Raw genomic sequence first — 25549 nt, 5'->3', positions numbered from 1 at the left:
GGGTAGACATTAATGTCCTAAAAAAAATTGTATCTCAAAATTTAGATATGAATAAACACTGGTATCGATATTTAAATACCGGCCTAATTTTCAACAGGCATTGCAACAAGCAGCCCCTCCTCACTTCATCATGCAGAATTTTTTTGGAGAAGAGTAAAGCTGTTGTTCAAACCTAATATTAAGCAATACTGTTGAAGTAGGTTAACTACTGAAGTAGTTAACTATTTCTTTCTCAGTGTTTTTCAATTATTTGCACAACACGCTTATACAGTACATCCTGAAATTTTCCACAGATCATCTGTTTTGTCTATGGATGTATTTCCCATGTGTTCTGTGTGGGTGGCTATGTTTTTGTGTGCTGTCTCTTTTAGGTTGACTTCGTGGGAGGAGTTGAAGCCTGCCAGCTCCACCTACCATCTGCCTATTGGGCCCCTCCACCTGTATAAAGTGACTTCAGATGGTGTTCGGGAGGTCCCCAGGGTCCACGAAGATCTCATGGAGCTCCCTTGGGGATCGCATTCGGGTGTGTTGTTGCTTTGTGTGATAAACCCCTTTGTTATTAGCCTGTTTGTGCTTTGTGTGTGTTTATGTGCCCATTTCGTTTTGTGTGTGTTTGAGTTATCCCCGCTGGACAATCCCATCCTTCAGGCTGCACTGATGTTAGTTAGATATGCTGAGGCCACTGTTTTATTGTACCTGTTAGCTCATTTGAAATAAAAGTACTGTTTGTATGATTTGTTTTGTTGTGTGTGTAACCGTGGACCCCTAGACTTAGGAACGTGACACATCCAGAAACTCCTTCTCCCACATTACAGCCTTATTCCAAAATGGATTACATTAATTTTTACCTCAGAAGTGTACACGCAACAGCCCATAATGACAATATGAAAAAAGCTTACTTGAGGTTTTGGCAAATGTATTAAAAATAAAAAATCACATGTACATAAGTATTCACAGCCTTTGCCCTGAAGCTCAAAACTGAGCTCCCCGCACACTGCTCTTCAGGCGCCTTTCATGGCTGCCCACTGGTCAATAAGGGTGATGGGTTAAATGCAGAGGACACGTTTCACTTTACCCTGTGTGCAACCACAACCCACAAGGACTTACACGTGCTCAGGAACCCGTCCATTCATGGTCCCCCTCCCTCGCTGCATCCTGGCTGCAGCCATCGCACTAGCAACCCCAGTCCTCTGGCCTCCCCTCCTGCTTCATCTATGTCCGCATGAAATTCTGTCTGAAATTAAATGATTTCTTTATTTGTTCAGTTTTATATATTTATTTATTAATGTCTTGTTGTGTGTGTGTATAGGAAAAGCCTAGTAGACATGGGTTTTACAATGTATGAGTGCAAATTAAGCATATGAAAAACTTTAAAGCAGTGCCTGTTACCAAATGCTTCAGGCATTTTAATGTCAAACAATGCCCATATGAATGTGCATTGTGTGATTTACTGGCCAAGTAGCCACAATTCTCTATCCAATATCCAGCAGCTGCTGAGTGACAGAGCTGTGATGGGAGTGGAGGTTAATCTCTGCTCCAGATGGGAGACATATAAGTAAAATCCAGATTGGCCAATACCTCTGAGGCTCACACCTTATTTCCATCACTGGGTTAGCAGGCGGACATCAGCTGTAGTCTGTGCCAGGAGTCAATGGTTTGATGCAATAATCATGTTAGTGCCTGACTCAATACTAACTCAAGAAAGCAAAGTATTGCATGTTCAAAGGATGGCAATCTCTGTTCAATGTAACTATATGGAAAACTTGATGCATCCAAAACAATCTTTTACAATAATGTATTTTTTGTGTGTGGTAACAATAGCCTAAATCACAGTGTGTGAACTATTAAAAGGATTCTGCTAAATATTCAATGAGACCCCAATGACCACAGTGATTATATGCACAGCCCAATTAATTTCTTGGCTCAACAGGACTGTCAATAGACACAACATCTTTAGTCATTCCAGTAGCCAGGCTGATGGATTTTTAGCTCAGTCATTTCACTGCTAAGCACCACCACCACAGCCCACCCTAATAATCAATTGCAAAGACTATTTAAACACTTTAGCATCTAACAGGAGGTGAAGGGGTAAAAATTTAACCTTTAGAGGAACAATATATATTCAATATGATCAGGGAATTTCATGATACATTCGTATTCATGACATCAGCTCAAGAAACATAATCTTGTCTGATTCAAGTAGATTTATAAAACCAGAAAGTATTTGCAGTGCACATATTACAGCAGTGTGCTGATGTACAGTGGTGCACACTCAGCAACCTTTGAATCAGTTGTAAGTAATAATAAAGTACTGCAAAACAACAAACATTTGCATAACATGAAAGTGAAGTGATTGTCATTGTGAAACACAGCATAGCACGCGGTGACACAACGGAATGTGTCCTCTGCTTTTAACCATCACCCTTGGTGAGCAGTGGTCAGCCATGACAGGCAGATCGGGATTTGAACCAGCAGTGCTGTGATTACGGGGCCATTTCCTTACCCGCTAGACCTCCACTGCACATAAGCAAAAAAATGTAAGACTTGAGTAATTAGAAGCCCATGCCCACAGAGACAGAGACACACAAGACAGAGCAAATGGGTCAATTATATTATTTTGGTTAAAGCTAGAGGTGGAAAGTGTTGGAAATTACAATTACATTTACATTTACATTTACGGCATTTGGCAAACGCCCCTATCCAGAGCGACTTACAACGTGCTTTCAAGTTACCATCGATGAAGAGGTCGATTCCGGTTCACTAGGACCCCAACTATGAATACAATCTTTTTATTCACTCTGTTGTAGATTCTGTACACAAGTTCAACAATAAGAAAAGTTACAAGTGAATCTAAATATTCTTTAAAGAGGAAGGTCTTGAGCTGTCGTTTGAAGGTGCTCAGTGACTGAGCTGTTCTGACCTCGAGGGGAAGTTCATTCCACCACCGAGGGGCCAAGACGGAGAAGAGTCTAGATGAATGTTTTCCTTTTACCTTCAGAGATGGAGGGACCAGGGGAGCAGTACTGGAGGCTCGGAGTATACGAGGTGAAGTGTGAGGTGTAATAAGGGCTGTGAGGTAGGATGGTGCTACTCCATGTTTGGCTTTGTAGGCCAGCATCAGTATTTTGAACCTGATGCGTGCAGCTACTGGGAGCCAGTGGAGGGAACGTAGCAGAGGGGTGGTGTGGGAGAATTTGGGAAGGTTGAAGATCAGTCGTGCTGCTGCATTTTGTATGAATTACTCACCTTACTGAAATAAAGTAAAGTAAAGTGTAGTGATTGTCACATGTGTTACACAGCATCACAGCACATGGTGCACACAGTGAAATTTGTCCTCTGCATTTAACCCATCACCCTGAGTGAGCAGTGGGCAGCCAAAACAGGTCCCCTGGGAGCAGTGTGTGGGGACGGTGCTTTGCTCAGTGGCACCTCAGTGGCACCTTGGCAGATCGGGATTTGAACCAGCAACCTTCTGATTACGGGGCGCTTCCTTAACCGCTAACCGCTAGGTGGTTAAGGAAGTTTGAGTAGTTTAATTGAGTAGTTTGAGTAATTTAATTGAGTAGTTTCTGTTAGTAATTTGTAATTTTCTAAGTTGGTTTTGAAATAGACAATTTTACTTTTACTCAAGAAAATGTTGCCCGGATAATTAGCATCAGTTTTTCAATGCTGAATGTCTATAGGCTAAATTCAACACGTCGAGAACAAGTAGTTGTCAGAACAACGTCCACATAAACTTTGCGAAAGCATGTGGTAGATTAGCCTGTATATATGCATTTTGTATCCCAAACATTGCTGAAACTGAACAAGAGCTTTACAGTCAAATAATATGATTTATGTTTGCTATAGAAAGAAACAAAAAGCACAGCTTGTTCATAAGGAATTGTTGAACATTTTCACAGTTTCGGATACTTTGTTTGATTTTAGCTTTATTTTCTCTTTTTTATTGTAATGTTTTAGTTGGACCATACAGTTCAGAATTTGGCACTTTTGTGACCAACTTTGCTGTGTGATGTGTTCACTGCTCCAGATACACATGCGGTAAATGCAGACGGGAGATGGCATGGCGGTGCCAAGATTGTGAGTGATTGCTGAAATGTACTCACTCACTTTTTATTATTATTTGTAAATATTTGTACAAATGATTGGTTTGTTGTTTATTTTATTTTGTACGGTTTTTATCAATAAATCTCTTCAACAAAGGAAAAAAACCCATGTGTGTCAATTTCTCACTAAGATATCAAAGTGAAACACAAGTGTCCTTAAAGTGGCTCAGCATGGCCCCGCCTGGTTTACATGACAAAAGCATCTGTTCACAGGTGATTAAGGATATTAGTTAAAAGTCTTCTAGTCAATTGACTATCCTGTGGGATTTAGAGGTAGAAAAGCCAAATGACTAATCTCTGGGACTTCTAGTGTTAAAGGTCCCATGAAGTGAAAATTTCACTTTGTGAAATAATTTAACATTAATACGAGTTCTGGTATTTGGTGCCTTATGACATCATACAGGGAAAGGTTACCTTCCATGTCTCATTCTCTGCCCGCCCTGAGAATTTCACACCCCTCCCTTAAAAAATTTGCTTCACCCACTACTCGGTTACAAACGAGCAAAGTTTGTTATTGGACATTTACATTAACATTTACAGCATTTATCAGACGCCCTTATCCAGAGCGACTTACAATCAGTAGTTACAGGGACAGTCCCCCTGGAGCAATTTAGGGTTAAGTGTCTTGCTCAGGGACACAATGGTAGTAAGCGGGACTTGAACCCGGGTCTTCTGGTTCATAGGCAAGTGTGTTACCCCTAGGCTACTACCACCCCTATTTAATGATCATAAATGTATTTTTTAGCTCCGTCACACAAGCCTCTGAAGAACCAGTGGGATCATTTGATTTTTTCAGGAAAGACACGACTTCCTGTCTTTGTCAAACATTGTGGTTGGTGAATAGAGTTCATGACGTCATTTACGTGAATGCCTTTGCACTTCTATAGGCCACTCTCCTCCTCATTAGCATAGAAATGGTGTTTCCTGGGGAAATTTCATTGAAGGACTAGTTCAAAGTGGCTGTAATGCTGCACTAAGGCTGAGTTTCGAAAAGAGACTTCAGATCTACATAAGTAAAAAAAAAATTCATGCCATGGGACCTTTAAATCTTTAAAATGGGGTGGTCTGAACATAGTTTGTACATTATACTGCCTAAAAGTTGAATAAAACAACTAGTGCTGGATTGGATTTATAACTAGTTCTTTTTTACACAAAGTAATTAAAATTAATATTTAGTCTAAGTACATTCTAAATTAAGTACTTTTTTCACTGAAGTAGATTTTTAGATGGGTACTTTTATTTAATAGAATATAAGCATGAAAAGCTACTTTTACTTAATTACATTTTTTCAGTACTTTTTCCACCTCTGGGTAAAACTGAATGTATTCATAGGGACACTGGTTGTAAATACAAGCACAGTCAAAAACACATAGACAGAGACAGGTGGGTCAGTGCACAAGTAAACAGTAACAATGCAAAGATGTGATCAGATGCACAGAAACTGAGCAGCAGATGCAATCAAAGCCAGAGGGATATTCCAGGAAGAGTGAACAAGAATAAGACAGCATTTGTGAGAAGCAGTAAATCCGATCATCACAACAAAGGGGTAATCCAACAGTCAATCCAGGAGATCAAGTGGTTAAGCAATGCTGGTGATATTTACCATTTGCCTCTTCTAAAACAGTCTTTTGATATGCTTTTGCACAGCCTGAAGTTGGTCTACGTCATCAGTTCTGGTACCACACAATCTTTCCAGGGGCAAATACGGACATGCCTATTTTAATCATCTACCTGTCACTGGGCATCACTTCACAGGTGTAGCGCTGGGTTACATTCATGATTATTACATGAGTTGTTCATTCACTCATATAACACACACACAAAGGCACATGGTCTGGCTATGCTGAAAGCAATAAAGGTTGCCTCATCAGCAGGCTACGGGAAAACTCACTGGCAACTGGCCCACGGAACAACTGCAAACCTGACAACAAGCAAGAAGAATGCACTCAAATAAATGAGACTGTGAATGTGGGGGGTCTGGTGGGCGCAGGTCTGAGGACGCAGGGCTCAAATGCTATACTGTTATAAACCACATGTAATCCCCTTATCATGCAACTTTTCCTCAATGGAGAGTGCATCTACTAATCTCCAACAGTCTCACTCAGATGCACACACACGTCAACCTCAGACACCAAGTCTGGATCCATGTCTTCTTAGTTTGAGGGGAACAAGGTCAATGAGGTTGCGATGAGGCTACATGCCAAATTCTGAAAATTCCTGAAAGTGTAGCCTTTGGCTGTCTATAAACCAGATATACACAGATATACACATATACTGCATATACACAGTCAAACAAAACAGAAATTAGAAATCATACCTGTTGACAGACAGATGGTCCCAGATCTCCACAATCATCATCTATTACCTGTGATGTGAGAACACAAGGCTAATGGCTAAAAGCAAGCTCCCTCTGTACATTTAAAGGAAATATCCGATGTTCTTGCTGATTAAGTTTTTTAAAAGAGGTCAAAGGCTGCTGAGAACATGTCTAAAAAGGACACTGGCATCACTCCTGGAGCCAAGGTTAATCGTCTTCCTCGGCTCAAGTCCAGCTGTTGCCTCCTCAACTTCATCATAATGAGGTCAAACCACAGGACTGAAAAGAAGAGCAAGAGAACACTAAAACAGACCACTCACACACACTGATCTGATATCCTCTGGCTGGCTTTCAGTTGGCCAAGCACAGCATTAAACACACCGGGAAATGTCAGCACCAAGGTGATAATAGCTGAGTCTCCAACAATGGCCTTCACACAAGCATGAGATCAAAAGCTGCTCAAAAATCTTGAGGCTAGATTTGGTGAAATAAATGAACTATATTTAAAGAGATTTTGCAGAGGGTTTGTAGAAATAAATGCAAACTGTCATGATATGGTCTGGCAGGAGTTACTCGTTTGTCTTGTGATATGTTTCCTGATCGTGTTCACCTGTGTCTGAGTGTATAAAGCTGCCCTGTTCGTGTCTGTTCACCGTCAGGTCATTGTTAAGTGTAACTTGTTACTGGATGTCTTCCCCATCCTGTTCATCATGTATTAAACCCCTGTTTTGTGACGTTGTGCATATGCGTCCTTCTTCATCGACATGTCCAGCCAGCATGACGCAACAAGAAAGCAGAATCTATATGATTCTTGAAGAGGGGCAACTAGCTGCCCACCCAGCCGTTTTTGTTTAAGTGTCACCCAGATGAACCTAGATGAATAATGATTTATGAACAAAGGGCAGTGCCCATCGGGATGGCGGACAGCTTTTGAACACTACATCCTCATTCTAGTCAATTACTGCTCTGTTAATATACCATACACACAAAGTAAGCAGTGTTGCCAGATACGTAGATTGTGAAGCCTACAGTCAATCAGAACACAACAGAAGAACTGCCAAAACCATCTATTCATCCCAGTATTTATCTGCAGGAACTACTTAAGGCCTCCTTCACACAGATGTCGTAACCCGGTATTTTCCAGGGGCTCGTGGCGTCAGGTGACTGAACACAGACAGTTTTTCTGCTCACTGGAGCAAATCAAAGAGTCCACACGGGTGTTCAGCACCAGCGTTCGGTCAGATGCACGCTTGGGTGGCGTCAAATTAATGCTACGCTTTCTAGCCCTCAATTTCTGACAAAATCCTGATGAACGTTAAACAGTGATGAGCATTAAACAGCTTCAAGCAAACGCTGGTGAAACACCAATTGAACAATGCGAAAAAAAATCAAGCAAAAATGCATATGGCGTTCAGAGGGCATTAATTCTCACTCACTCATTCACTTTCAGAAGCCGCTTGGTCCTACTCAGGGTCATGGCTGCAGGAGCCCATCCCGGGACAACATTGTGCTGACATAAATGTTTTCTCAGTTATTTTTTACTCCTCAAAGCTAAATATTTAACTCATGTAATATTGTTTTAACATAATATTCAGTTCCTTAATACCAATTTATTGTGTAATGTCAACTTAATTTTAGCACTTTGACTGATTGAGATTTTCAACTTTAGCGTCAACTTGATTTATTAATGCTTACATCACTCAAAGGTATTGTGTTCCTGAAAATATCTGTTACTAGGCTTCTGGAACTAGATATTTATTAGCTAATCCAACTGTATGTGTAACAATTAGCTACTTATGTCATGTAGAGATCTTCGTATTTTTCTGTGTTATTATAATAATTTTATGAAGAGTGAGAATAGATCTTCTTTGACATGTAAGCTTTTTACAGCCATAGCCACTTATTAGTTCACCAGGAAGGTGTGCTCAAACTGATCACAGCAACCTTTGCTAACATTTCCATACCCAAACAGTGTGTGCCACCAGTAACCATCTTGTTTAATTCTTTTCCAATGCTATCGATGTAGTAAAGGCAGGTAATCCAGGTCCAAAGAGTAAAAGCCCTCACCAGGATTTTTTGCCAACATTGTAGACACAAACAGGCATGGATAATCCAGGTCCATAGGATAAAAACCCTCACCAGCATTTTTACCAACCTTGTAGACACAAACGGTCCATTAAGAGGTTTCCAGCAGTGTAGAGTTCAGGTTCAGAAAATAAATTTGATAATGGACAAAAATGTTATTTAATCAATTTACATCATGTCACGTTTCTTGTGTTACATTTTAGCCAGATTTTTATAATTAAATTGAACCCATATGGGGAGCAAGAGTCACCCCTGATTTACCCACCATCATGACAAACATGGAGCTCTCTGGGTTTTTTTAATTTCATATTAAAGTTGATTGCTCTGTTCTGCATGTAGAAGTTTTGGAGTTGACCAAATCTTGTTGATTCTTTCCTTACTACTTGTAGTCAGGTTTAGAGTTGGTAAGAAACAATCAGGTCTCTCGATTCAATAAGATTACGATTATCAATGCCTTGATACGTTGCATCCTATAAATTTTCTACATTGTCACATGATATTTTCAAATACAATAGTTAATCGGGGATAATCGGAAGGAGTGGTGGCCTAGTGGTTAAGAAAGTGGCCCTGTAATCAGAAGATTTCCAGTTCGAATCCCGATCCACCAAGGTGCAACTGAGGTACCCCTGAGCAAAGCACCACAAACTGCTCCCCGGGTGACTGTCATGACTGCCCACTGCTGACCAAGGGTAAAAGCAGAGGACACATTTCGTTGTGTGCATCATTTCTTGTGCTGTGAACTGACAATCACTTCACTTTCACTTTTCAATTAAGGTATCATACACCTGTGTGACGCTTTGGAATTGTCAGCAGATGTTCAGACGTCAGCGCAGACTGAACACAGACCGTTTTCCATTTCCGGTGGTGCAAACATGATTAAATTGATTTCGGGTTTTCAATTAAGTCACTTTCAGTGAATGTGGAAGAATGTAGAATGTTCAACATTGTCGATAATCAAGTTAAATGTACTTGACTAAAAAATGTCTACAAAAGAAACATATTAATTGTGTTACATTTACTAAATTTTTTTCAAATCCCAGAGGAAACCTGCAGTGAGCTCCACACATGCAGGGTTTAAGCCAGAATTCAAACTCACATCCTTGGAGGTGTGAGGCCACATCTACTTGACATACTTAAGAATTGGTTGGAAGATGGGAAGGAGTATAAATCTGTGAGACTGTGGAAGGGGTCCTACTGTGGTCCTAAATAACTGGGCCAAACCACCTCAGAAACAGCAGTTCTTGGACGGTGTCCTTTGCATACAGTGTTTAGTACCTTCCAAATGTGGTTCAAGGAAACCAAACAACTGGGATTCAATCCGGCAACCTTCTGATTATGGGGCCACTCCCTTAAACGCTAGACCACCACTGCCCCTATTGATAAGCATGTTCGCATCTAAGCAGGATCAGGCAACATGGCTCAGAACTGTTATGTCCATACAATAAAAATCTGGCTGGCCGGTGTATACACTGAATATAGGCTCCAATTTGGTTTGCTGGTAATACATCTCTCTATTTATATCTGACAGCTATTCCCAGCCTACGTGCCCTCCACCTTCCCACTGCATGCTCTTCGAGTACAGAGCACTGTTCTGCTGCACACAAGGGTACTGGAAAAAGAGTGGCCAGAGGAAGTGGGATTAGCTAGACGTACATTAACCAGATCAGAGCAGCCCAGAGTCTTTTTTGCGATCACATTACTGTGTCCTCAGACTACAGCCAGCACACACTGACATGGGAGTATAGCTGGATGACTGTTCATTTCTGTGTTTCTGGGGTAAGGGTAAAGAATAGAGGTTTTCATATTCACCCCAGCACATTACAGTTGCACAGCAGACCCAGTCCCAATTGTTAATGGCCTACATTTATGAGAGGGAAGGAGTCGAGATGGCAACAGGTCGTTATTGAACACACACACACACCCACACACAATATGAGCCTACTCACACATGCTCAGCATGAGCACACAAACACACACCCACACAAAACATGCACCCACTCACAACAGCACCATCCTTAAACCATATGCAGGCATGAAAACAGTGTGTTAGACAGTGCTGTCACAGCTCTGTGGCTTATGGTGGTTTGAAAGCTCTCTGTTCTAAAACATGGTTGTGAGTCGATGTCTTGGGAAGATCACAGTGTTACATCAACTGAAAAGTTTACTCGATGTTACCATGATGACAATAATAACAACAATATCCTGCTCTGTGTCAGGGACAATCCAGTAGCCTTGACCTTTGAACAAACTAATCTGAACAGATAGATGGTGAGATAGACAGAACAAAAACTGCCATATGTGTGATGCTGATAGACTCCTACAAGAGAAGACTGATGCTTTTCCATCTAGCTGATTTCGTTGTTAAACTGTACAGGTTAGAAATCGAATCAAAGGTGGTAGACAGACAGACGGACAGACTACCTCCAACCGCACCTTCATACCAGGCTGTGATGAATTCTGTGGCAGACAGATGGCGACTGATACATTTAATTCCACATAGATCCATAACACAGACGGCGGGACGAAGGGGAGGGGGTTGAGGGGTGAGAGAGAAAAAAGGGAGATGGATATGAATTGATCTGCACTAAAGGATGAATGGACTGAGAGCATTTTAGGGGAAAAAAAACAACTTAGCATTGACATGGAGGAGAGCTAGGGTATGTAAAGTATGTAATCTTTTTTCCAGTGTCAGTCACATGCTAGGGTCTTTAGAAGGCCTTCAAAGGAGAGGAAGTTTTTAAAAGCATATACAAATGCATATTTTAAATATATACACACATATTTACACAACAGCCTAAACAAATTACAATTCCTACACAAGCACACAAATGCCAGATAAACAGATAGTAAAAAGAAGGAAAAGAGGACCAGTCAACTTCACATGCCCAGAACAGATCTCAACTTTCTGATCTATGCCTCCTTCTTTCCCCCATTCATCTCTCCCCTCTCTCCATCTCTGTCCTCTTGTCTCTTTCTCTTTCCACTCTCTTTATATATCTGTCTTCCTTTTCTCTCCATCATACTCTTTCACTCCCACTTTGTGAGTGACGGTTCAGAAAATCCGCTGCCAGCAGCCACTTCAGTTCTCAAAGCTCTCCACCCAACGGAGCTGCCACCGTGGCAAGGGTTTCTCCCAGACAAAGAGCTTCTGTAGGGAATCGATCTGCCACTGCCACCTCCATAACCTCTACAGTTAGTGTAATGTTTGTCCTCAACGCTCCAAAGCTCAACTGAATTTGAGTGCCGAGTCGATGCTTCACAGTAAATTTAGGTTAGGAGTAAAAAAGGAATAGTGCATGGCCTACATAGTACCGCTGCACTGCAACCTTATGATGTCTTATTACGCTCCAAAGAGTTTAATTTCTCTCATAACAGGACCCAAAATATGTATTTACACACCAACAAGGTGATGCCACAAGCTTATAACAGGTGACATGAATAACATTATCTGGTTACAGTGGCACCTGGAGGTGGGTTGGATATATTAGGCAGGAAATTGAACAAGATTTTGGAACCAGTTTTAACCAAACTGTAATGACTATATGCTTGATCATAGCATCAACAAAACTTGTGGGATGCTCTTGTGGGATGTTCCCAGTCTGGAATTTTCAAGATCTACCTAAAGTGGTCCAAGGTACGATGCAGACGAGAAGCATCTGTTGTCCAATCAAATAAAAGATGTAGTTAAAATTGATGAAAATGTTATACTGGGCTGTTTCTGTTGTGTGTGGACATGCAGTTCAGGGTGCCTATGCTGACTGAAGTCCACCACCAAAAGGTCTTTGCTTACGGCCATACCAGCTGAAGAACGCCCGATCTTGTCTGATCTCGGAAGCTAAGAAGGCTTGGGCCTGGTAAGTACTTGGATTGGAGACTGCCTGGGAATACCAGGTGCTGTAAGCTTTAACTAAGGGTCCCTGGTGGTCTAGTGGTTAGGATTCGGCACTTTCACCGCCGCGGCCTGGGTTCGATTCCCAGTCAGGGAAAGTTTGTAAGGTTTAGGGGCAGTGGTGGCCTAGCGGTTAAGGAAGCGGTCCCGTAATCAGAAGGTTGCCGGTTCGAATCCTGATCTGCCAAGGTGCCACTGAGGTGCCACTGAGCAAAGCACCATCCCCACACACTGCTCCCCGGGCGCCTGTCATGGCTGCCCACTGCTCACTCAGGGTGATGGGTTAAATGCAGAGGACAAATTTCACTGTGTGCACCGTGTGTATCACATGTGACAATCACTTCACTTTGAGGTCCTACAATTGAGCCCATGAGCAAAAGAACTGGACCACGGAGCAATGGACAAAGGTGGACCTGGTGGAATGAATCAAAATTGCTTTTATATCATGTGGTGCACCATTTACCTAGGAAGACATGGCACCAGGATTCACATGGGAAGAAGACAAGATGTGTGATACTTTGGATTGTGTTGTACTGGAAACCCTCTGCATACATGTAGATGTTATTTTGACACATGCCACCAACCTAAATATTGCTGTACCACATAAAAACCACATATCAGTGCCCTCTTGCACCAGGATAATGCACACTAAAACAATGCAAAAATTGTTTGAGAAACAACTAAATTTTAGATGTTGACGTGGGCGCCAATTTCTTACTTCAATCGATTATCTGTGGCTTGTGCTGTGAAAACATCTCATCTTATCCTTGGCCATACATCTCATCTTACCTTTGGAGGTCTGGTAGAGTCATGGCTTTTTTGTTGGCAAAATGGCAACCTACTCAATATTATGTGAGTTGACATTATGTTATGGCCGATTGTGTACACAAGAACTGGAATAATCCAAACTAAGAAGTCATACCAATCATAGACAAGAGAGCAAATCTCTATAAAACAGCATCTTAAATTGCCAGATGACTGGTTGGACGGTGTAGTGCTTGACCATACACGTGCACAGTCAGAATAATCAGAAACCCTACCACACATTGCTGCTGAGGAAAGCATTAAGCTTTGCCAGGGGTGTAAATTACATGCAAACAGTGGGTGCAGTGCCAAGTTTTCTTTAGTTGTCTTCCGACTTGTGTGTGTGTGTGTCTGTGTGTGCCTGTCTTTATCCCTGTAAGTTGAGCAGCTCCTTATCTGAGTCATCTTGATCTATAAACACACTCTCACATTCAGAAGCACATACTGTATGTGAGTCCACAGGAACACACACTCACTAGTGCCCCCACTTCACACCTTCCCACACATGAACAGTCATCCCTCCGACTCATCAGACTCCTGTGAATGTGGCCATTTGCCATAACTGCCAAGCAATAGGTAAAGTGATAAAATTCCAGTGACAACCTGGTTTAACCAATTCTATGTAGCAAGAAGTGTACTGAAGTGTACATGTCTAGATAATAAAAAACATTGGACAAAATTAACTGTGTAATAAAATATAGCATTCTGAAGGCCCATCAAGTGTCATCCAGTTTGTGTTCAGGATTTACAAGAATACATAGTTGAATATGAAAGTATTGATCACTAGTTATCTGTATGTGGAATAAAATAATCTAATTAACCACTTATAAACCTAGATTAACTTTAATAAATCGTTAATGAAATTTTATAAACGGGAGTAGCCCATAGACATGACCAGCAACTCAAACAAGCATCCTGTCTACTGAGTTTTGACAGTTTATTCACAATTTGTCACAATGCAGTATATACAGCATTGCCAGACACTCTGCACAAAAAAGCTGACAAGACGATCCTGTCAGTATTTAAACAACCTGAATACTTAATAAATGTAAATGAGAATTGTGTTCTATATAGAGCAACAAAACCATCCCTCAGAGTTTAAAATCTTCCAAACGTCGCTTAGAGGGAAGTGTGTACCTTAATCAGGGATGTCATGGACATGGATTTTTGTTCATGTTACCAGATAATGGTCATGACATACACAATGGCATAAATGCTCGTTTTCACTTTTTTTCTCATCTGAAATGGATTCTTCACGGTTTAGTGTGACTCATTTAAGACGCAGCCCCCCTTTTCTTATCAGCTCAGCAACTTCCACACCCATATTAGAGGTGTTAAAATTAATCTTATAATCAATGCATCTCAATGCAGACGTGGACGATTCTGCATCAATGCAGTGCTGAACATAATCGATTATATCATAATGCTTGGTGACCTTCTGGCAGTGGCATAACAATTATTGTCAAAAAGTAGTGCTGGTAGTGACTGTGGATGCCTGATCTCACGTTACTCAGTGGCCTTGTGTGCACACCGGGGTCAAGGTTGAAATGTGCATGCGGTTACATATTTTTGGGTGGCCAATAGAAAAAAAAAAGTTCTAGTGTCACAGACGTGGAACCGATCGAGCAAGTGATTTAGATTAAGGACTTTTTAAGGATCAGTGGAAACCCCGCTGCATGCTCCATGCTCTCGCCCAAAACTAATGGCTTAAAATCAAAATCTCTCCCATTGCCCACATTTATATGTGCCCTACACATGGGTGAATGAGACCTTAACTCTTGTATTTGACAACACCATGTGAAGTAATGTAGAAAATTTATGGGATGCATCGGTAATCGAGGCACTGATAATCATAATCAAATTAAATAGTGAGAGCAGTGAAGTTTCACACCTCTACCCCATATCACCTACAGCTAAACCAATAACAAATGAGATTTATCAGATGCCCTGATAAATCAAGATCAAGAGCAACTTACAATCAGTAGTTACAGGGACAGTTCACCTGGAGACCCTCAGGTTTAAATGTCTTGCTCAGAGACATAATGGTAGTAAATTAGGGTTTGTACCTGTGTCTTTGTGGTCTTTTGCTTCATAAATGTAAATATAGGATAAGATACAAATAATCTCATAAAATCTACAGAGGGCTTACTGCTACACAAAATAACTGGAATCATTATTCATTTTAAAGAAAAGCAATGACACCATGTTCACAAATGAAACCAAATGTGCCATGTAGACCAATTTAATGGTAGGTATTTCAGAAAATATTTAGAAATATTTTGGCCACACATTTAGCTATATACATCACTATAACAATGAAGAACAAGTATGAAAAAGTGATGTGGACCAAAAATAGTACAGTGATCTATGGATGACATGCACAGAGGCATGAAAGAGGACAAAGAGTGTGCAGTCAGCAACCAGACCACGGAAGGTAGAAGAGAAGAGGCAGTGTAAGATGAGAAGTTGGGACAGGAGGCTACTGCGTGTAACCAGACAGCAGAAAACTAGAGAGCACATCCCACCATCAGATAAGGGAAAGTAAGCGTGTGAACCTGGCAGTTGCAGAACAAGTGCAACAGCCAAACAACAGAAGCACAGGCCGTATGCTGCGGTAGCCATAAAACAGAAGCTGTGTGATGGCCAGCAGTCAGATGGCATAGGCTGAGAGAACACAGCAAGCCATCAGACAATGAAAACGGTACAACCAGCAGGGCCATCAACAGACTACAAAAATTGGGGCACATTCCATTGCAGTAGAAATGATTGCATGCAATATATTACTTGTTTGATGGTCAAATATAATTAATACATTTTTTGACAGATCTGCTGTGATCTTAGCTTGTATGACTAGAAATTATAAGCAGGGTGAAAGAATCATGACCAGTTAGGCTACTGTTAAGTACTGATAAACCTTTAGCAATAGATGATTTAAAACGTGATTTGTATTTTTGGGCAACATAAACCTCCCTGGTACGAGCTGGTCGATGTGTCAGCAGGTATGGCCGTTCACTGGCAGACAATGACTTGCTTCTACTGTGATCTATAGCAGGATGTGAAATACTAATTGTGTAATAGACTCATGTAATTGACAAAATGCATTAATGCTATTAAAATGTAAAGCTACTTTGAAAAGTGGTATAACAATAGAATAGAAGTATCAGCAGTGTTGTCATTTGACCTGTGTGTGATGTGTTAAGTGGGCAGGTCTAGTAATGATCAGAATTCAGGTGAACATGACTGTCACAATTCCCCCCAGGCACGGCTCTAGACAATGTTGGTGAGTGACCGGATTCACCTGAAGCAAGATCCAGTTCCACGAAGCACAGGAACATCTTCTGGCATGGCAGGCTGGGGCGGATGTCCCGGTTAGAAAGCCACACTCTGTCCCCGGCTGATGACTGGAAATGGATTGCTTGGATTCCTTCTGTTGATGAATGCCCTCTGTGATGTGCATATGGGCCCTCACCCATACATCATCTTAGCTGCGGAACCACTTATCAACTGCTGGGATATCCCTAAGAGTTCCCACGGGAACAGCAGTGGCTGATGACCCAGGACTCACCTGAACGATATTAACACTGTGGACGTGTTCCATGGCAAATTCTGGGCGTACTCGGCCCAGGGGAGATATTGGGCCCAATCCACATCGGTCAGCCTGGCAATAAGCCCATGGGTACCATCCCAGCTCCTGATTTCTCTGCCTGTTCATTTGACTGAGGATGATAACCTGAGGTTAGGCTACCCTCTACTCCCAGCACTCCATACTCACGGTAGCCCAACAGTATCTCCTCGGGCAGACTATGGTCTCCATCAGCAGTTTAGCAACCTGAAATAAAGTAGGCAGAGCAGGGAAGGGAATGAAACAACAGGCTTTAGAGAATCGACCAACTACAACCAGGATTGCAGTGGCCTCTTCCTAGCAGGACAAGTGAAGTCCACAGCAAGGCCTCTTAGGTACTGGTAGAGGCTGCAGCTTACCAATGTGTACCTGCCCTGTGTCCTTTGAGGTTGCACATGTGCCATATGACCTCACATTCCATTCCACTTCCCTTGCCAGGTTGGGTCACCAGTACTTTCTCTCAAGAAGCTCGTAGGCCCTCTTTTCCTCCAGTGCAAGCTTGACCAGGAGCAATTCCTGGTTTCCCACATCATAGTTCTGCTAGGCTGCAGTCAATTTCCTTGCAAACAAAGCACAGGAGAACATTTTGATGGGCTCACCTGATCTATGAGCTGTCACTCTTTGTGGTCTCTTCAGCCCCTCAAAAGCCCCCTGTGGTCCTGTTGTCCAATGCAATTACTGCGGTTTACCCTCGAGCAGATTGGTTAGAGGTGATGCAATGGAGCTATACTGCTGAAGTAAGCAAAAAACCTTTGAAATCTTTCACAGCTGCAGGATGCAGCCAAGCCAGCATCTCCTTATTCTACCCCTCTGGCCGGACGACATAGCTGAAGAGCGAGATGGTGGCCTGGTGGAATTTGAATTTCTCTGCCTTAAGAAAAAGTTGGTGCTGTAGAAGGTGGTAGATCAATGTCCTGGCCTTTCATGCAATGTACACCAATGTCCTGGAAAACCTTGTTCATAAACAAGGCAGGTTCTGAAAAAATGCATATGAAATCCAGAGGTCATGTTTTGTGATTATTCGAGCCTCATGGAGTGTTTCCAATGCGAATGGGACCAGAAGGAGTGCATGCCAGTTCTTGACATTTACGGCGTTAAGTCCCCCATACCCGGGTGAAGTGGCATGAAGCGACGTTGGCGCAACATTATTCAGCCACATGTGAAAGTGAATGGACAGAGGAGCATGGAGGTGAGGCCCCTTCAAGCAGATCAATACTACAGCCCCAAGAGTGATGAGGAGAGAGGAGGATGGTGTGTTCATTGCTGAATACAATCGTGAAATTGCAGAACTGGGGAGGGCGCTTGGCCATGGACGCGTCGGAGGGCTCGGACGTTGCACAGAGAGCAAAATGAGTCTAGTGATGTCTACACCGCTTGGACAACTGTTTTGCTCGGTCAGTCTTCTTGTGGGTTGTGTGTGCATAGCCAGGAAAGTCCCGAAATAACATGGTGTTTTGTGTCCAAAAGGATAAAGGTGGGGCTTTTTTCTGTGTGGTCATCCTGAATTGTGAGGGTAACGAGTGCAATGACAAGACCATCTCTGATAGAGTGACCGGGCCAGCCCTGCTGTTTCAGCTATGCTGTGCTGAAGATGTCCAACAGCATTTTGGGTGGTTCAGTTCTCCATTCCAACAGCATCAAGACCTGCAGTGATCCAGCAAAGAGCAGGTGTGCTGCTGTAATGGAAAACAACGTCTTCTAGGTCCATTAATAAGGGTTTGGTCTTCAATGCCAGTGGGAAATGAGGGAATTTGAAAAGACCCAGAAGCAGAACAGTGATTTTTATTCACAACCACAAAAGGAACCCGGGACATTGTGCGTAAACACTCTACCCATCTCTCAGCAGCACTCAGCAAAAAGGCCGAAGACATGTAATGAAGCACTTCAGCAGTCTCCTGGTTCAACGGTGACGCATGCAAACGTGAAGACTGAACAAAGACTGCTCGATGTTAAGAGGGCATGGCTAGTAATGATTAGTGTTCAGGTGAACATAACCAGTTGAGTGCAGGGGCCATGCAGGGCATCACACCATTACAGTTACTGAAGGAAAAAATGTCATTAAAATTAGTGTCTCATTAAATGATTCATGATCACCTTGCCAATATGTTTAATAATAGTGGTGTAGTGGGAATCATTGGAGTGGTTTCTGTGTCAGCCAATCAGTGCTCAATGCCCTTAAAATTCTGATGAAGCCAACCGTGTTAGGTCAATTTGAAGAGCCGCCAGTTTGTTTAGATGTTGGAGCTGGACTGTCCTTGCACTGGATCATGCCATAACTAAAGGGTTAAATGCATTCCACATCAGCCACAAATCTCTGATGATCATGCTTAAATTTTCATTCAATATCTAAAAGAGCACACCCAGACAGTCTGACAGTACACGGCTGGAAACAAGAGGGTAGGCCACAGAGACCTGAGCTTGAGAATGTATGGTGTGTTTAAAAGACAACAGATACAAATGAAGTTTGTGATGTGCAAAAGCCAGATAGAAGTTATTAGAACATGCCCAGCAGTGCGAGAATTAAAGCTGTAAGAGTACAGCCAGTAGAGGATGAAGAGTGCAGACAAGCAATGAAAGGTAGTGGGGTGTAACCAGCATCTAGGCAGAGGCTTTCAGAGATGGGCGATTCAAAAGACTTCAGAAGCTGAGAGGGTGCGGAAAGCCGCTAGACAGTTGAAGCTGAGGGAGCAGACAGAGGAAATACAGCGAATGAGAAAAGCATGGCCAAAAGCCAGAAAAATGAAGCAGACACTGAAAGCTCCAACATCAGCCTCCACACGGCTGAAGGGTTTAGAAAGGATTTAATCTCTTACACCTCTGCAGTCTTCCAAAAGCACTAAACATTCTGCACAAGGACGTTTGAATGACACTGGGCATAAGGCAGGTACTTGCACATCTCTTGAAGAAACATCAGTGCACAGAGGCAAAGGAGGACCAGTCCCACCAAACCACAGACACCTTCCACAATTACATCATAAGCCCAGAGAGCACTGAGCTGTCAAGAACTGACCAGTCAATCCGGATGACCACTGAGGAGCAAAAAACACTTCCCGGCTTTGCAAACCTTTACTGCAGCTGCATCCGGGATTTCAGCATGGGCAAACCTCGCACAAAGCACTTCTACTGCTTCCAAACTCAAGATACCCCAACAAGTTAGCTCAAGATCTACTTCTTCCAGAAGTACTTGGCTTAGTACTAAGTTAAATTAAACGGTCTGCATGTGTTTTAACTGTAGTACCTTCCAGAGTTTTTAGACTTATGGTATTTGAAACCCAATGTATATCATGATAGAGACTTTAAAGCTCACATGTAAGTCATTGTATATGTGTAAAATATAAATATAAAATGCTTTTAAATACCCAGAAAGTGACACTTAAATGGACATGGATAAAACATATGGGAAAAGGTCAAAAAAAGCCTCTTACACAAACACGTGCACACGCACACAGTCCATTAACTCACAAAGATATGCCACAGAGCCCATCTCAGCAGGATTCTACCTCAGTGATTAAAAACCTCAAATGGCTTCCTGTTTGTGAGGAACTAATGCCAGGAGTGCTGCTGTACAATCACATGCCCAAAGAAAATTTGTACACGTACCAGTGCAGGGAAGTATGAAGCAGTGCAATCGATCGGCCCTGAAGAGCGAGGTCTCAGTTCCACCAAAATTAGAGGGTTTATGCTCTGTGGTCTACCAGCGTGTTCAAGAGTCTTGAACACGCTGAAGCTCAAGAGTCTTCTTGTAAACATGCCAAGAGATTCCGCTCACTCTTTACACCCCCTGACCACAGAGAAACACAAGAACACCTCGTCCTTGGCCGAAGCTGAAAACGTAGGACACAGATCCTTTCCAAGAGTTCACTTTGTCAAGACCTTATCCAGCCCAGGAAAAGCAGTCATTTAAAAATAGGGGAGCAACTGTGTTTTCTGTCAACTACAGTCAACAATATTTTGTCAGTTATTCAGATTTAATCATACGATTAGATCACTGTATAAAGAGCCAACGTGACCTGCATCCAACCCATTATCCAAAAACACGAAACAAATGTATTTCTAAAAGGCGACGAGCTTCAAATCAATTCAGAGACCAGACACACTTTCCAAATTAGCACCAGTTAGTTCACCATCAGTTAACAAAAATATTTCCATACTCATGTCACAGAAGAATAAATGAATTACAGCAGACTGACAACAGTGGTGCATTTTGGGGCATTTTAATCTGTCCTGGATATCTGAACTAAAGCTACTGCATTATCAGATTAAGAGATGTCACCAGAAGTCCATTTCTTACCCAAATATGACTCTACTTTAACTGTCAGAGTCCTCGTGGTTTAAATTAATATAACATCAAGATATAACATGAGGTTCAGATAACTTTAATTATGGAATTGACATACAATTATTTATAATTCAGTGATTTATAGCCAATTTGAAATCCACAAATTATTCTGTGGAATACCGTAAGATACTGTAACCCATTACATATAAAACATATAGACTAACCAAATCCGAGAAAAGTTCCTGTGTGGCACTGAATGCATGCTGTATTTATCAATGACAAAGCAATAATCTTTTTCATTCACTATCATCATCAAAGGTGATTATTACAATTCATCTAGAGTGGTGCCCAGTGTCCTGCAAACCACAAGTCATTCTTTGCTGAAGCATTAATAAAACAGACTCCGGGTATCTTACATGCCTGAAAAAAAAAGGTTTTACATGTTTCGTGGCACGAAAGAGTAACATACTGACCTTAACACACCATATCTTACTCATGCGTAATTTAATAAGGCCCACAAGGGTCTTGTTGAATTAGTCAGTGCATGGCACATCTTTCCACCAGTGCATTCCATCCATTCTAGTAACTATCAACTTTTCTCTTTTTTTTTTGACAAGTGAAAATGGATTCAGTAGGGGGGGCTATGGTGGGGCTGCGGCTGAGTCAATCCTGGCCCAAATGCCAGCTGATTGACACATGAAGGTTGGTGACTTTTATGGAGCGAGTCCTTTGCCTGGGGCCACAATAAGCCTGCTACTTCCTGTCAGTCTCGATCAGGGCATAGAAGTGTCTTTAGTCCATCATGCTCCAAACAACTCAATTTTCTTGCAGAATAAAAAAAGAAGGGGAAGAACGTTAAATATAAATCAAAGATAAATCACTATGGAATTATTCCTTGTTATTAGATGAAAATTTCTTAAATAAGCTGCTAGTCTTAGGAACATTACAGTCCAGATGCATGAATGGAAACATTTGAAGAGATTATTCCTTTTACAAGCAACTCAGCACGTCACTATAAAAATAATCATTAGCATACACTAGGCCTGCCTCAATTTGTCACTCCAAAAAGAAATCAGGGCACTCCACCTGAAATGTCAGTACTGCAGAAATAAATTATGTATAATATGTAACATAACATGAGCAGTATTTCCATTTCAGGTTGATGTGCATAAATCGGCCATCAGGCCAGAAATAAAGAGATACAACTTGTTTATTTTTAATCTTATGTATCAGTTGGTCCCACCCGCCTCCCCGGCGAGTAGCCTGACTTTGGCACGTGATTCTCCTGGCAGTGTCGGTGGGCTGAAGTCGGGGGCTTCAGAGACAGGAAGGAGCCTTTGAAGTGCTGAAAGTACAGAAATGGAATCCGGGCCACGGAGACAGATAAGACACCCACTTCTACATCTTAGAGGACTGGAAGCGGTGTGTAGCCTCTGTCTGGCATTTTCAGACATATCAAATGGTTGTTTGATCATCATGAGGGTGACACTGTTGTCTGGGTGACAATGCAAGAATGCCACAGGACCACCACACTTTTCTATTACAAGATCAGCTTTGGCATGCAGGACTGGGAGTTGGTGATCATCTAACTCCCAGGAACTAACCAATATATAAGGACTTTTATTTTCTTTTGTTTTACATATTAACAGTATAACTTTGCTATTGCTATGGTAGCAGTAAAGACTAAAAAAAGACTAAAAAAATCTTACTGAGGAAAGTCACATTTAACTCCTTTGATCCAGCTGATCCATCTGTTCCTAAGCAACGGCATTCATAAAGCATCTTTTACCATAAACAAAATACAATACGGTGGAATAACAATTAAAAAAAAAAGTTATAATGTGATCTAATCCAGTGGTGGCCTAGCGGTTCAGGAAGCGGCCCCATAATCAGAAGGTTGCCGGTTCGAATGCAATGCCACTGAGCAAAGCACCATCCCCACACACTGCTCCCAGGGCACCTGTCATGGATGCCCACTGCTCACCAAGGGTGACTGTTAGATACAGAGGACACATTTCACTGTGTGCATGTGTGCTGTGCTGCAGTGTTTCACAATCACTTCACTTTAATGGCACATTAATAAACCCTAAAGCATAAAAAAATTCCAGTGCCAAGTGTCCAAATAAACCAATTTTCAAGTTTATATTTTCAACATGAGCCAGTTTGCCAAGAAAAACACCAGTTTCATTTATGTGTGTATGGGGGGTGATTTGCATTCATTATAGCGCACACTATGAATCTTTATTACAGGATATTAAGAGCATTGGCCAAAGCCAAAAAGGGGGTTGGCAAAGCAATTAAAGCAAAAATCTTAGACCTAGTGCAGAACTGACATTCTGGACAAGAAGCTTGATGTATAAAAATATTAGAATAATATGTGTCTCTGAACTCATTAAAAGAAAGTAAAAATGAAGTCAACTGAAAAATACACAGGCAACATTCAGAATATACATCATGGCTGTTGTGCTTCATTGAAACCCACTTGAACTCAGTGATCCAGTTCGGCTTCCATGTTACACGACTGATTAAAAGATTAAATGCTCTGCAGGAATACCCAGTTCACAAGCAACATCCAGGATGAAGTAATAGGGTCTCCACATTCAGCCTCATGTCCTTCCTGTCTCTGACCACACCACAAGACCTTCAGAGAGACGTGCAGAGAAGGCCTGATGAGTTTAAAAGAGATGCTGTCTTAATGGACATATCATTTTGCGTGTCAAGATGCACCCTGTTCCCTAAGGGAAGTCTGTGATGGGCCCTTCAACAAGTGGACAGCAGATTGACGTCTTGCTGAGTTCCCTTTCCCTTAAACCACAGACACTGTGATGACACAATAACTTGCACACAAACACACACTCCATTAGCAGCAGCATACCATTAGCCTCTCGCAGAAGAAAGAACAAAATGACTTGTTTCAAATAGCAGTTTTTGACTGGCACAGATGGGGACAGGGAGTAAATACAGGATGAGGAATGGCCAGCAGAGCAAGGTGACAGACAAGGTCCACTCAAGCACACTGGAAGTCACATGACCTGAGCCGCCACACCATCACAATGTGTTCCATCCCAGCCCGGCCTTGGCAGGGAGGCAGGGATTCCTGACTGAGGCAGGAGTTATATTACGCGCTGCTGCACTTCTCACTCCCACCTCCCACCAGCTTCTGGGAGTGGACGGATTCACACCCATCAGTTTGATTTAAAAAGATACAAGTTGACAGGATTCCTGAACATGAAGTGCCCACAGCAATGTGATTGGTAAAAATGTCTGTGTAACATCGGTGTAACTTTCCAAACATGCCAGTGCACAGAAACAGTAAAGAGGCACTTCCAAGAACCATGGAAAATCAAATGGCTTCTTGATTGCTTCATTAAAAGGTAACGACACGACCACACAGTGCGCCCCCTAGCGGACGACGCGAGATTGCAGGGCTAAATGAGTCCATAGCTTTCCCGGTTTTCCTAAGCAGATGCAACCACGGACAGGGAGAATTTTGCGTCCGTTTTAATACAGCCGCGCAAAGACCACCTTTACAAGAGAAAATGATTTCACCTGCCAGACAGCTCATCCATCGTGTTCTGATAAAAAAAATAAAATCTGACATTTCGGATCAACAGATCAATCGGATCGACTTTCTTTTTTTTTAGAACATTAAAGTGAGTTGCTGGTTGCAAAACCTGATTCCCCCCCCCCAGGAGGACAGTTCTGTCTTAGGGAATAAGATGTTCACAGTGGGATGCTGTGGGGCTACAAAGATCTTACAAATATGCCAATACTTTTATTTTTCTTGGCTTTGGAAAACCATTTCGATAAGGTTTTAAAAATCCACTTACTGTCAGAAGAATTAAATGACATGCACGGCATTTTAATGCGCTCTGTTCACTTTTATTATCGACAAGTGCAACTAAAACAGTACGAAGTGCTTCCTAATAAAGCCGAAGTGATGGCAGTTGGCGCATGAGAAATATATTAATGCACAATTTTTTTTTGAAGTCAGAGTCGCCGCCAAACGTCCAGCCCGGTGAAGGCGTAAAACTTGAGCATCATGCAGAACTGAATATTGCACTTCAACTCACCTTGAGCAGCCGTTCCCCGGGTGCTGAACACACTTGCTATCAAAGTGGCCACATACCAAATCATAGTACTGTTACCAGCCAGAGAGAAACCTCACCATATCTCAAAGTGCCCCTCTCAGTACACCTTTCATAGTCGCGAAACGCGCCGTCTTCTAGTCCTGCCCTGCACGCTTCCCTTCATTCTATCCCTCCCCTGCTCTCCCTTCGCATCCCTCTCTCGACGAGACGGAGCACCTGCAACCAGCGCGACGGCAGTGGCCGCGTGAAACCAAGCGTGACAATTTAGCCCCGGGCCCCGCCCCCGCTCGCAAGCGATTGGCCGCTGTGGGCGGCCGCTGGGCGCGGATTGGGCGTCGCCCCGTCGCTCCGCGGCT

The 25549-nt window shown here is 42.3% G+C and overlaps 1 protein-coding gene and 2 non-coding genes across 8 annotated transcripts in view; 2 read left to right on the top strand and 1 right to left on the bottom strand.

Annotated features, from left to right (window-relative positions):
• The window catches only part of igsf9bb (immunoglobulin superfamily, member 9Bb), a 109320-nt gene extending 83892 nt beyond the window's left edge, over positions 1–25428 (bottom strand). For 5 of the 6 annotated variants that reach the window (XM_028983162.1, XM_028983165.1, XM_028983163.1 and 2 more), the window contains exon 1: positions 25176–25428. In XM_028983162.1, coding sequence (XP_028838995.1) covers positions 25176–25239 — 64 coding nt within the window. In that variant the 5' untranslated portion in view covers positions 25240–25428. Of the gene's footprint in view, positions 1–16499; positions 16544–25175 lie in introns of those variants that run through there. The other variant, XM_028983164.1, reaches the window with a different exon arrangement.
• Positions 12293–12411, top strand: LOC114793255 (5S ribosomal RNA). The gene has a single exon (XR_003750234.1). It is a non-coding gene; the product is annotated as a 5S ribosomal RNA (ribosomal RNA).
• Positions 12423–12494, top strand: trnae-uuc (transfer RNA glutamic acid (anticodon UUC)). Its single transcript has one exon. It is a non-coding gene; the product is annotated as a tRNA-Glu (tRNA).
• Positions 25429–25549: the final 121 nt, after the last annotated feature.

Source organism: Denticeps clupeoides, chromosome 6 (assembly GCF_900700375.1).
Source record: "Denticeps clupeoides chromosome 6, fDenClu1.1, whole genome shotgun sequence".
Classification (NCBI taxonomy): Eukaryota; Metazoa; Chordata; class Actinopteri; order Clupeiformes; family Denticipitidae; genus Denticeps; species Denticeps clupeoides.
This window is presented reverse-complemented; position numbering and strand designations above follow the sequence as displayed.